Source organism: Euprymna scolopes, chromosome 36, assembly GCF_053919585.1.
Source record: "Euprymna scolopes isolate OS-2025 chromosome 36, ASM5391958v1, whole genome shotgun sequence".
In the NCBI taxonomy this organism is placed as follows: Eukaryota; Metazoa; Mollusca; class Cephalopoda; order Sepiida; family Sepiolidae; genus Euprymna; species Euprymna scolopes.
The window spans coordinates 97,413,185-97,426,519 of record NC_136517.1 but is presented as its reverse complement, the minus strand read 5'-3'; the positions used below and the strand labels follow the sequence as shown (position 1 = coordinate 97,426,519).

Below are 13,335 nucleotides of genomic sequence, written 5' to 3'. Positions count from 1 at the left end.
TTTAAATATTGAAAATAAAATTGAAATACATTGTTCTGAAATTGCATAGTATTATTGTGGTTACAAGAGTTATGTCCTTTTATCATGAAACTACCTTGGGTAGTTTTTTGATAAATGTTCAAATCTCCGTCTATTTTTGTTATTTATAATTTAATTTTTTGATGGAGTAGGGGCACAAGCGAGAAGGAGTAGTGACGGCCGCCTTAAATAAGATTACCCCCCTCTCTAAAAAAAATACCCCCCGCCTCCCCAATAAAAAAAATATTGTGATAATTTAAAATTAGGCCAGCTGGGCAAAAAACAAAAATTAGACAAGATGGCAGCCATCTTGGTTGGAGAAGAAAATAAATATTTGAGATGAAATAAAAAGGATTTAAAACTACTTAAAAAACACAAAAAATGATGCAGGTAGTTTGCAAAGAAAGTGTTATTGGCTATTTATATATAATATTTATTTATGTATATTTGATTTTTTACCACTTTTTTGAATCGCTGTGGATTGTAAAACAAACCCCAAATTTTGTTTTGAAAACTTGAATTTTGTTTGGAGAAGACCTTGAAAAACTTTGAAAAGCCTTGAAAATCTGTATGAACCCTGATTTACAGTTCTTGTGTATATATGCAGGCCCTTGTCACTCCAACCCCCCACCCTACCTTCTCTAGGACCCTATCTATCACATCTATACGCACATACACACATATATATATATATATATGGCTGGTGATCGTCTATCCTATACATAGTCTATATAACATGTGAGTATGTTCTATGTGAGTGTATCACATGCTCGAGTTCATGGAATATGAAATTAAAATCAAGACAATCCATTGGAGGAACAAAGAACATACCTTTTCTTTCTTGATCTTAACTGGAATTTCTCATGTCGTGGATTTGAACCTGGAATCAAACTGATACACAAAATAACAGATGTGATAGGGTTTATATTTTCGGTAACCCTTTTTATTTTGATTCCTCCAAATGGGGAAAACCTCTTTACATGTGATCAGCTGTTTTCTTCTTCATGTTAAATACCTTTGCACAATTTCCTTTTCCTCGTTCTTGACTCTTGAACTCAACTGTAGAACTCAACTGACTGGACTCGGAACTCGGAACTAACTAGAAACTCACGTGCATCTTCTATTTATATAAATGTGTGTGTGTGTAGAGTGGTAACATTCCATTAATGCAGCTCTCACCTAAAACGCACTGACCTGACTTGTGACCTTTTGTCAATTCCTCGATCTAGTACATTTGCTAACCCAAGTCCATGAGTTTGGTAATATTACCTGTAACCCTTTGAGCTCTCTGCATATAACTTGAACAAGTAAGTTGGGTTCAGTTTGTATTGCGTTAACCATGCTATTGACACACAACACATAGAGTGAAGCTCAGTCAAGCACCTACCAAGTCGACTCACCCCCATCGTCCTATTTCATGGTTTCTTTAACTTTCTCTCAATGTTTTATCTATACCTATTTTTAAAGTCTCATCCTTGTATTTTTGCAGTTCAACCGTCGGCATCATTGTCGACGTTGTGGTCGAGTTGTGTGCCGAGGTTGTTCCATCAGAAATACACTCGTCTTTGGAATGGTTGCACGGACCTGTAATGACTGCTTTGAACAAATGTCAAAACCCAGGTAAGTCGATCGGTTGACAATGGACAAGGTGATCCATGATACAGGCCTGGCAAACATGTAACTGAGGTTTACAAACATGTGAAGATCAAGATTATTACTAAATAATAATTATAAATAGTTTTATTAAGAAATTTGGGTCTTGTCTAGAATTCCCCCTATATTAAAAAAGCAAAAATAAAAAAATCTGTATGATGTGTGTACACGTGACGAAATCAAAATATCACATTCCAAAAATCACGTAAATTGATCAAGTAGTTTTAATTTTATAAAGGAAATCATTCTCAAGTGATTAGGCTTTATAAATCTCACAGGATTGAATTGTTGAGTTATCCCCCTTTGTTTTTTTTAATTGTGACTGTGGTTTATGACTAGAGGCAGACATGTGAAAACCAAATTACTACTAAATGGTAATTACCGAGAAAAATTTTTGTGAAGGAATTCAGTTTTAAATTTATTTGCTTAATTATCTTTTATATTTATTTTTTTCTTTGTTTAAGTGAATTTGAGTATATAATTTTTAATAAATTTATTTTGCCAGATTTATAACAGGATAAATTTCAGACCTATATAAGTAGGTCCGAAATTTATCCTGTTATAATTCCAAGTATTCTCGATATAGACATCACATTTCAAGCCTACTAGACACTATTCTCAAGTGTCTAAAGTCTGTCTGAACAGGGGTTTGTCGGGACAAGCTGGCATGAGGATAGATTTCTCTACTAGTAAAAATAACACAGTATTCACTGCCCAAATAAGATCTCTGCTACATTGGCTTTTACTAGGAATGGTACACCTTCTCCAAGTGATGTTACCAAAAATAACAGCATGAAGCTGGATACTCTACCAGACTAGATGAATTCTTGTTCTGGAATCTGGTATATCAAGAGACCAGACCACAAGAGAGATATACTATAACATATTTAAATGGTCAATGGTGGAGAGGAAAATTATTTTCTCAACTTCTTTACTAACTTTGTTTGAGAGATGAAAAACTGTAATGGAATATTTAAATATCTATGTTTCTTATATAGAGATCATGTGTTAGCTCCAGGAAGGGGGCTCCCCTTGATTTCTGAGAATTTTGACTGAAATAAAATGCAACAAAAATATATTACTTGTGTTAAATTATAACAAAAGCCCATACAAATTTTCAGCCAGATCTATTTAGTAGTTACCATGAAAGTGGAACAAACAGACAAAGAGAAATACAGGGTGGAACGATAAAATGTCAACCTAGAAAAGACGACATGATTCCATTTCCATTTGATGAAAACCGGTTTTCTTTTTTTTTGTTGCAGACCATCTACTAGTTGGTCAGTTGTGTATAAATCCCAAGAGCCATAGGAGGTTTCTATTATGTCTGAAAGTGACACAATGTTCAATGAGCGAGATCGGAGATGCGCCACTGTACAACTCATGCTCTCTACTGATCCAAGTTATGACAACAGGATCATTGCCAGCACTTTTAAAATGCATCGCTGGATTGTCACGAATGACCGGGACATGCTCAGGGTGATGAAAACAAAGTTTCTGGTTATGGTCTTTGGTGTGGTTTCAACTGAGGGCCATAGCATGCCACTTCACATCTTTGAAGTCTGCTTGAAAGTCAACACCAAAGTGTACCTGGATGTGCTGAAGAGTGTGATGATCCCCTGGTGCAATCAGGTGACCACTGGCAGACCCTGGGTGTGGCAGCACGACTCTGTGCCAGCCCACAAATCCAAAGAGACCCAGGCTTGGCTTCAGAAAGAGTGGTACGACTTTGTATCCTTCTCTCACTGGACCCTCCTCCTCCTCCGGCCTAAACCTGCTGGACTACTTTGTTTGATCATACATCGAGAACATCACCAACATGACCTCCCACAATATCAAAGCCAGCCTGATTGCTGCCATCCACTGAGTATTCGCCAAGCTCCCGACGGTGCTTGTAGAAAAGGCATGCTTCCAGTTTCGGACCCATATCGAGGCGGTGATTGAGACTGAAGGTGGTTACATTAAATAGATGTCAGCTCTACTGCATAATCAAGTAACCTGAATTGAGTATTTCAATAAAAGTTTTAAAATAAATCTGGTTTTCTTTTCTTTTGGGCGACACTTAGCATTTCACCCTGTATAATATGAAGTGACTCATGATTTTTAAAATATCAAAAATGTGTCTAATTTAAGTTTTTTTTCATATTTTTGTATAGTTTGAATTTGATTTGATGGAAATAAATCAATTATTGTAAGCTACTTCCTAATAATACGAGGACCATTCCAAAAGTAAAGTCTCCTATTTTCTAAAACTAAAACATTGAAGAGCTACGTAGACAGAAGTCATACCATTAAAAACGAGCAACCTTTTGTGCTCCAGAATTTGTTTTTCTATACAGTCACCACTATTCTCAATGCACTTTTGCCAGCAATGAACAATGCCAATCGCACTGTTACTAGAACTGTTTTTTTTTAATTGCATTTTCACCCCAAACAAGGCACAGTGCCCCTTGGATGTAGGGGGCTACTATCTGGGACACAATTTGCAGGGATACTATGTAGGGAGTTGAGCAGCAAGATGTCTGTTTACATTACACTTGAGCTTCTGCATGTCAGTACATGCAGAGAAGCAGGGACCCAGAAGTGAATTCCAAAGTCTAGCAGTCCGAGGGAAGAAACTATTAGAGTAGAAGGCTTTCTGGTATCTGGAGATCTCTGGGAGATGTAGCAAGATAAGCTATTAAATTTTAAAAATAAATTTATAAATAAAATCATCTATTTTCCTTTGTTTCATCACAGTGTGAAAGATGAACCTGAGCGTTACGCATATCGCGGAAAGGACACATATTCTGGAACGAGTTGCGATTCATTGAATTATAGCCCTTCCTCAAATGGCTTGAAGGAAACTCCTGGTTCTCTTGATCTGGCTGGAGCGATCCGACACACGGAGCACCATTGGAAACTAAAATTGGATCCAGAATACAACAGTGCACTCCTAGATGATTTTTGTTATGAACAGGTAACCATTTTTTTTTTCTGGACCTTTACAGAAGGTTACTTTTAAATTTTCAAATTCTACCCAATTCCAACAATCGTTACTAAACATCATGGTGCTGTTACACGGTTACTTTACAAACTTATTAATCCTTATCCTTTAGTGGCCTTTAAGTCTTGATAAGTGGCGACTCCTTATTACAAAAAAATCTTTATGCTGTTAGATCTTTGTTTAATATTATGTCTATTATCATAGTAACAAAATGTTATTAATATTATGACCTCATTTAATGGCATTATTTGGATTCGTTATTAATGTTTAATGGTATATGTATTATAATAGTAACAAAATGTTATTAGTATTATGACCTTATTTAATGGCAGTATTTGGATTCATTAATCATGTTTAATGATATATCTATTATAATAGTAACAATGTTATTAGCATTATGACCTTGTTTAATGGCATTATTTGGATTCATTGTTAATATTTAATGGTATATCTATTATAATAGTAACAAAATGTTATTAGTATTATGACCTTGTTTAATGGCATTATTTGGATTTATTATTAATGTTTAATGGTATATGTTAAGTTTTGAGATATTTGTGTTGAACAAAGATGGCGGCTTAGTTCAGATCAGTAACTAAGATGGCGGCGTAGTTCAGATCAGTAACCAAGATGGCGGCGAAGAATTAAATGCGGTCCGTGACGTAGCAAATGGCAAACTGATTGAATCCAAAATTCGACGATTTTTATAATAATTTTGCAACGTTTTGATTGGTTGTTTAGCACAGCCGTTGGTTATAAAAATGATTGGCGAATCCATTTGTCTCATACCCCCCATCACAAGTCAAAAACATTTTACACACCCCTTTTTTTGATATAATGGAAAAAAAATCCTTTCGGATTCAATTTTGGTTTCACTTGAGAAAAGGAAAGAAAAATAAATAAATAAATAAAAAATAAATGAACAAAGAAAAATAAGCCAATAAAATAATTGTTTTTTTTTTTTTTTCTTTTTCTTCTGGTTTTATGGGAATTTGTCTTTATTCTCATCAGTCAAAAAGAATTAATATATTGGTATAATGTGTGAAAAAAAAAGCCATTTTTTTTTTTTGATACATATAAAAATAAACACTTTTTAAATATATATAAACATACAAATAGAATACTTTTCAAATACATATAAACATATGCACAAAAATTCACAAAATTTTAACAAATGTTTGCCAAAAAAAGATACAAAAAGAACTATTTGACAAAATAGGAAGTTTACAAAAGGGTTTTAACAAATGGCTTTTTTTTTGTAACAAAAAAAAAAAAAACTGGAAACATTATGTTAGGTATTAATTGGTTAATTTGGTTAGTAAAGTAGAAATGGTCGCAGTTTAACGTCGTGCCTGGGACAATAATAACTCCAGCAATATTATGAAGTTCAAAAATGCTTCTCGAAAGCAGACACCACCAAATTACGCAACTCACCGCAACATATTCTCCAAAAGTAATTTTCCCAAGAAAAAGAATAAAATTATATGCTATAATTGTGGACGACCCAATCACAAAAGTTTCCAATGTCGATATAAAAGCTCTAAAATGGACTCCGTAAAAAAACATTGAGAACTTTGAGGAAGAACATACATTTCTATTCACATGTAACTTTGAGAATACCACAAACGGTAAAAACCTCCTTGTAGACTGTGGTGCTACAGTGCACGTTATCACTAAGGAGTCTGATTTTATTAATTTTGATTCAAACTTTAATCCTCAAAGTCATTTTGTCGAACTTGCCGACGGTAGTCAAATAAATGATATAGTCTTGAAAAAAGGTGATGCTAAAATATACCTAAAAAATAATAAAGGCGAAATCTGTAACTGTATTCTAGTAAAATACTGTTAGAAATTCGCTCAATATATGTTACCGTGACATAAGTTGACATGTATTCGGTTGTTTTCTAACAGTATTTTGTCTAGTTTATTATTTATAATACCTTTTCCCAAACGTACCCTCTCCGAGAGAGAGTCGGCTGCCATTTTGAATTTTCCAATACATCGGTAAACACTGCATGTTTTTCGAGCTGAATAAACATGTTACACTGAATAAAAACACAAAAAATATATCCAGTTTGGTAGAAAAGTAACTTATCTTGGCTTTGATAACATTTATTTGTTCTATATTTGTTTTTTGACAACTTTTTCGAATCTATGTGTACAGTAATACAAACCCGGATTTTCTTTTTCTTGCAGGCTCCAAGTGCTTCCCTCTGCATTTCCCTTCTCAACCTGCACAGTGATCCTAAGAGATGTGGGGAGCTCATCCTTGAACTCTGTGATGATCTTTCCAAACTGCTGAAGCCCATCTCACCTGGAATGGCAAATAATGAAGTCGACTACAGCCTGATCATTAGGTTAGTTCAGCGTCTTTCCATTCATGATGATGACGTCAAGGAATTCAAAGTCGTTTTACATAATTAAATGTTCTATCCCTTTGCCTCTAAGGGGGACCTTCCTCATGTCAGCTCTCTCCGGCTGACTGTGCTGACTTTGATTTGGACTCAACTGCCTCTCTCTCTCTGTCTAATCTGCTAATCCTGGCTTCTATATTGAGAAATTTCCTTTCTGCTATGACGTCAAAACGTGACCCACTCACATGGGGAATTCATGTGGCCTAAACATACGTGGTTCGGCACATGTTCCCAAACCATTTCTGCAGACAAAGAATTCTCACTAACCTATTTCTTCCCTAACCTGTTTTCAATATATTTCTAAATTGTATTGTTCATTATTTTCTAGCTGACCTTATTTTAATTCAGTTTTCATAAAAAGAATTGAACAATTAAATTCTTTTTGCAAACAAACATATCTAAACTATTTTATGTGAAATTGAACAATGCGAAATTCTACATTCCATTTTCTGAATCTATTTCTGAACCTTGCTTACAAAGTTCAAATCTCGGCTTATCCTAATCTCATTTTCCACTTATCTAATGTTCTTCTTACTTACAAGAAAAGGGTCCCCTTTTCTAGTAGCAAAAGGCTCAATCCTCAGAACAGGTAATAGTAAGAGTACATTAATTAAGTACTCCTATGAAACCCGCCGGTACGTCGCGTCACCCAGTAAGCCCTTATTTAGTGCGTTGGTGGAATTGTCTTTGCTGCAACGTCCACAAGGCTGGATCTTCTGTGATCGTCTAGAGATTTCGTCTTCGGAGATACTGGGTGCTCGTTGACGGAAGCAGTTTCACAAGTAAAAGAAAATAATAATGAAAACATCAGCACATCAGCAAATCGAAGAATTTTGAATAAACAAAGACTCTGGAGATTGGGTTATATGGAATGTATTAAAAGAAAACCATAAAAGAAATATATACAAACATATGTACAGTTTGGAGTATGAATTTGTAAGCAAGCATTTAAACTTCTAAGTGGGGCTTCCCCTTGCTGGAATTCACGGGTCTATTAATTTAACCTTTTTTAGTTATCGGGCAATAGGCGAGGGGGCTTCCCCTTGCTGGAATTCACAGGTCTATTAATTTAACCTTTTTTAGTTATCGGGCAATAGGCGAGGGCGGAGAGAGAGAGAGGAGAGGTGAGGTGGCTTGACTCTCGAACTTGCTCTGTTTTTCTCCGAGTTCCCAGACTCTCTCTTCTGCTGTTCTCCTCTTCTGTTCTTTGCTGAAATTCACAGGTCTATTAATTTAACCCTTTTTTAGTTATCAGGCAATAGGCGGGGGGGGGGAGAGAAAGAGAGAGAGGAGAGGTGAGGTGGCTTGACTCTCGGACTCGCTCTGGTTTGCTCCGACTTCTGTTCTTCTCTGTTCTTTGTTTTGCTCTGACTCTCTTGGTCTTTATATAGTAGAGCACTGGGCGGAGCGACAATTCCCCATTCCTTCCCGACCAATCAGAATGCTCGATAATCAAATCGTCTGATCCTCTCTCATTGGATAATTTGACTGATGACAAAAATTGGCCACCTCCCACAATCCAAGAATAATTCTAACTCCTCCCCGATCAATCAAAAATGCCCGATGGAAAATAACCAGTTTTCTCTCATTGGATAATTTCCAAACTGCGTAATATGCGATAACCGCGTAAGTAAGAAAACTGCGTCCAAAGAAAAAAAAATGCTTCATGAATTCTGCCCTTAGATGTGACACTTGTCATTATCAAAGGAAATGAACAATTTATTATTCTGTTAACATCTCGACAAAATATGTTATTGAAAATTGTCGGGTGGCAAAAATCTCTTGATTTATATTTCCGAACTGCGATTCAGTTTGAGAATGAAAACAGTTGAGAATGTTATTTTGGGTTCAAATGGTTTTATCAGAGTCATACCAAATCATTTAATATTTGATTCGACAAATATTCTTTGAAGCCAACAAATGCGTGTGTGAAATTTTAATTCCAAAGAAATTATTTATCTTTGTTTTGATCTGTCACCAATATATTTTGTGACGCCAACAAATGTAGTTTTTAGTTCAAAGCAAAAACATAATCTATCTGTTGTTGTTCCAGCTGACACATGAATTGTGTCCTTGAATTTGTCAACCACAAACGGTCGGCGCACTCTTTGAACCTGACCAATGCATCTATGCGACTTCAAATCAGAGAAAAAATATCAACAATCGAATTATGCTTTGAAAAAAGAAAGGAAAAAAAAATAATTTGGCAGAATTGAAATTCAGCAAGATCTTTCTTTTTTTCGATGTCGGCCCGGGACAAAAATATTAACATATATCTTTTAGTTAACCGGTGTTGCCTGGAATAAGATCTTAACATCTATCTTTCAATTACCCGATATCGCCCGGGATAAAATATTAACGTTAAATAAAAGCGTCACATCGACCCTAATGGTCTGATGCTGCCTCTCTTTGGTGTTACACTCCTGCTCTCATCTTGGGTGCCATTCTCACAAGGTTTCGACAAATGTAACCGCTGATCTTATTCAGGTGTATTTTGACAATGGGTCTTATTGGTGAATGGTGGAAAGAATTATTTCCCCTTTTGTATTAATTTGGGACTGTACCTATTCGATATACTTTTAAGATGTGATATTGATGATGTATTTTCTTGTTTTTTTTTTGTAGTATGATGCGGCATCTGTTGTTCCATGCAAAGGTGCGGTTCACCAAGTGCATGGAAAACCGACTTATGGTTCAGTGTGACCAGTATTCCACACTTGTCGATCTACTCAAAGTACTGCTGGCATCCAACTACCCTGACTTGCCTTCCATCCAGGAACTCACAAAAACAGAGTCGGTAACGTAAGTTATTGTTCCTAACCACTATACTTAGCATTTTCTAGCAGCTATACTTAACATTTCCTGAGTACCAAAATCGAATAAAATCAGTCTTTTTTTGTTTGTTTAGTATTTCAATTCCTTTAAAACTTGAAAAAGTATAAAAACTGAGGAACTGAATGTATTTAAAATAGAATGTTTGAATACATGTTTATAATAAGGCACTGCTTAACAATAAAAAATGATCTTATAATGTAAATCCATGCATTTAGCCTGATTATTCCTGCCCCTTTCTCTCCCAGGAATGAAACCCTAACGTTTCTGTTTAGTGTACTTACTATAACCTTTACATCGCAATTACACATGTAACTAACCTTACAGAGGGTGTCTATTGTCTTTTGAGTGAATGGAGGCATCAATCAACTTACCGTAAGTATATTTTATACTATCATACAGGGTGAGTCACGGGAAACGGATGTTTTTTAAAGAAAAGCAATTCAAAATCAATAACCAAAACAAAATTTGATGTAAAATATAAATAAATAACAACAAACTAAACGGCATCTTAAGTAGGTTTAAAGACTCAATCCCTATCCCTTATTGAAGGAGAGCAAGGAGTGTTCTAAAAAAACGTCCGTTTTCCGTGACTCACCCTGTATGTGCGATCATGGGAGTTAAACCTGGTCAGTAAGGGTTGGGGACATACGTTTCATGGAGAGAAATGATATGAGAATGATACAGAGGATGTGTAATGTTTTAACTATGTAACGGTGAAAAATAAAAGGTTCATATTCTTAAAGAATTAATTCTACTATTTTAACTTTTTTTTAATGAATTTTGTTTGTTTGTTTTTCTACCAGGTATTGCTCAATGCCATAAAATATTCTTTTTTTTTAATCAGGCGTCTTCGGGACAAACTTATAGAAGTAGAGCGTCTTCCATTGGCCATGGAAGTGTCCACAAAATGTGGACTTGACCCAACTGGTGTTTGGGCAGCCTGGGGACGTGCATGCCTAAAGTTTCGCAATTACTCGCATGCTCGTGAGAAATTTGCACATTGCTTAAAGGTACGTTTTCTTGTTACTTAATTTGCCCCCCCTCCCCATTATTTTTACTCATTCCAAAGGAAGCAGACTTTATGTGGTGTCACTATTGTTGCTGATTCAAGTAAAAAATGTTTATACATCTTAGCTATCTAGAAACAAAGATATACTAACAAGGTATATGAGTGGTAAAAAGTACAGAGAGGGTGAAGATTAGTAACTGCTTTCTCTCTCTCAGTCTCTTGCTTTTTCTCCCTCCCTCTCTTTCTCTCCCTCTTCTTCTCTCCTCTCCCTCTCCCTTCTCCTTCTCTCTTTCCCTCAACTCCTTCTCTCTCCATCCCTCTCCCTTTTAATCTCTCTTGTGTACCATCTCCCTTTCTCCTCTTGTGTTTCCTCTCTCTTCCTTTCCTCTTTCGCTCCCTCTTCATCTTTCTCCCTCTCTTTCTCTCCCTCAATTGTTGCTGATTTACACTACAGTGCTTTAGATCATCACACCATAACATTCAGCTTGACCAGTAACTACTCCTCCCCCTCCCATACTCTGTTCTCAAATTTTCTTTACTCCATGTAATCCATGTCCTTCTCCCACTTCTACTTCCTCACCCATTCTCTGTAGACTTTAGATGGTCACACATGATTTCCAATAGTCACCATGTTGATTGACATCTTACCGGATATCTCACAGTTTATCTATTTTTCTAATGAAATCAAAGAACCGTAAATAATTGTTAGGACCCAATGGGTCACAGGTACATATACTTATTAATATAAGATATATATATATATTTTATTTCTCTTTCTTTTTTTTTTTTACCAAATAGCCCCCTCGTGATCGTAATATGACACAGCACAGCAACAATCTACTAACAGAAATTGTGGAATGCCTCGAGTCCATGCCAAACAGAGAAAACACAGAGGTAAGAGAATCCTTTTTGTATAAATATTACTAACCATCTGTGCATTGCCACTGTCGGACAAGGAAAGAATCTATCAAGCATTGCTTATGCAGTGTGATGAAGTACGGTAGTAAAACCTGACTAGTGAGGGTTGAGGACATGTGTTGCATGGAGAGAATCATACAAAATGTGTAATGTGAATATTAATGACAGACTGAGATCTGGTGATCTCAGAAGAAGATTAAATCTGGACAGTATAGAGAGATGCGCATAGAACAGGAGACTTGGATGGTATGGTCACATTGAAAGAATCTCTATGATAATGTGTGGCAGTCAAATCAGGCCATTAAGGGTTGCATGGAGAGAAATGACATGAAATTAATATGATAGATGTGTAATGAGAGGCTTAGATCTGATGAACCCAGAAGAAGATTATTGGGAGGTTTGTCTAGAATAGAAGACTGATAAAATAATGGATGATAATTTTTAATGTAATAAATGTAGAACAGTTGAGGTAGTAGAGAGTAATACATGAAAAACATTACTGGAGATTTTGGGCAATAAATCTAGAATTGTAAAGGTAGCAGGTCCAATTCACAGGGGAAGTCCAATATAATATATATATATGTATGTATATATATATATATATATATATATATATATATATATATATATATATATATATATATATATGACCTGTTGTTATTTATATTTTTTAGCGATGCTAACAGTTTTAAATGCTGTTTGTTTTTTTGTTTAATTTTGCTTACCTAAGTGATGAGGGAATTACCTGCCCTTTGTTTTTGCATATAAATGCGTTCCCCCCTTTTATTGACGGGAAGTATTTATTTTATTTGAAATATCTAAATTCCTGGTGATGAATGGTGGCCTTGCTAATGCTGGGTACAAATCCTTTGACCAGTGTAGATTGTTATCTCCTGCACTGATGATTGCATAAGCATGAAGCACTAGTGTCTGTAGGTATTTAAAAATAATTATATATAATTCTTTGTATTGAATTCATTATTTAACGGAAATAAATCGTGGTTCTTAGATACAAAATGGGACAATTATACATCTTTTATTTTATGAAGGACAGTTGTCTGTGTGTTTGTCTGTTTGGTTAAAACTCGAAAGATACACAACAAGCCCCCTACAAAATTAATTATATTTTTTATCGATGTGACTCTGAAAAAATCATGTCTAAAGTTTAGAAAAAAGAGATTAATTCTTTGGGTGTGAAATTGTCATGCATACCATTGAATGTTATAAAGAATTAAAGTCAATGTTATAACGTATTAATGCAATCCAGGAAATGAGTCAGCATTTTTTTTTTTTTTTTTTTAATGAAAAACACTAACTCTTGGATTTAACTTATTGTTTCTTAACTATTGGCATTTCTTAATAAAGAAAGGAGTGGGAAAAACTTAGTTTTACTAGTGTTCTGGAGGCATCCTTAATTTTATTTGATGCTTTCAGTAGCACTTTGAAGGCCTCTTAAGTTTTATTTTTCACTCCTCACATAAAAAAAGGCATTTCTTTTCGAA

General features: G+C 35.3%; 1 protein-coding gene across 1 annotated transcript in view; it reads left to right on the top strand.

The window, feature by feature from the left end:
• LOC145260697 (uncharacterized) overlaps positions 1-13,335 on the top strand; it is a 203,283-nt gene that overhangs the window by 138,232 nt on the left and 51,716 nt on the right. The window contains exons 30-35 of the mRNA XM_080119097.1: positions 1,508-1,638; positions 4,411-4,630; positions 6,854-7,014; positions 9,697-9,873; positions 10,751-10,916; positions 11,714-11,809. Coding sequence (XP_079975223.1) covers positions 1,508-1,638; positions 4,411-4,630; positions 6,854-7,014; positions 9,697-9,873; positions 10,751-10,916; positions 11,714-11,809 — 951 coding nt within the window. The remainder of the gene's footprint in view (positions 1-1,507; positions 1,639-4,410; positions 4,631-6,853; positions 7,015-9,696; positions 9,874-10,750; positions 10,917-11,713; positions 11,810-13,335) is intronic.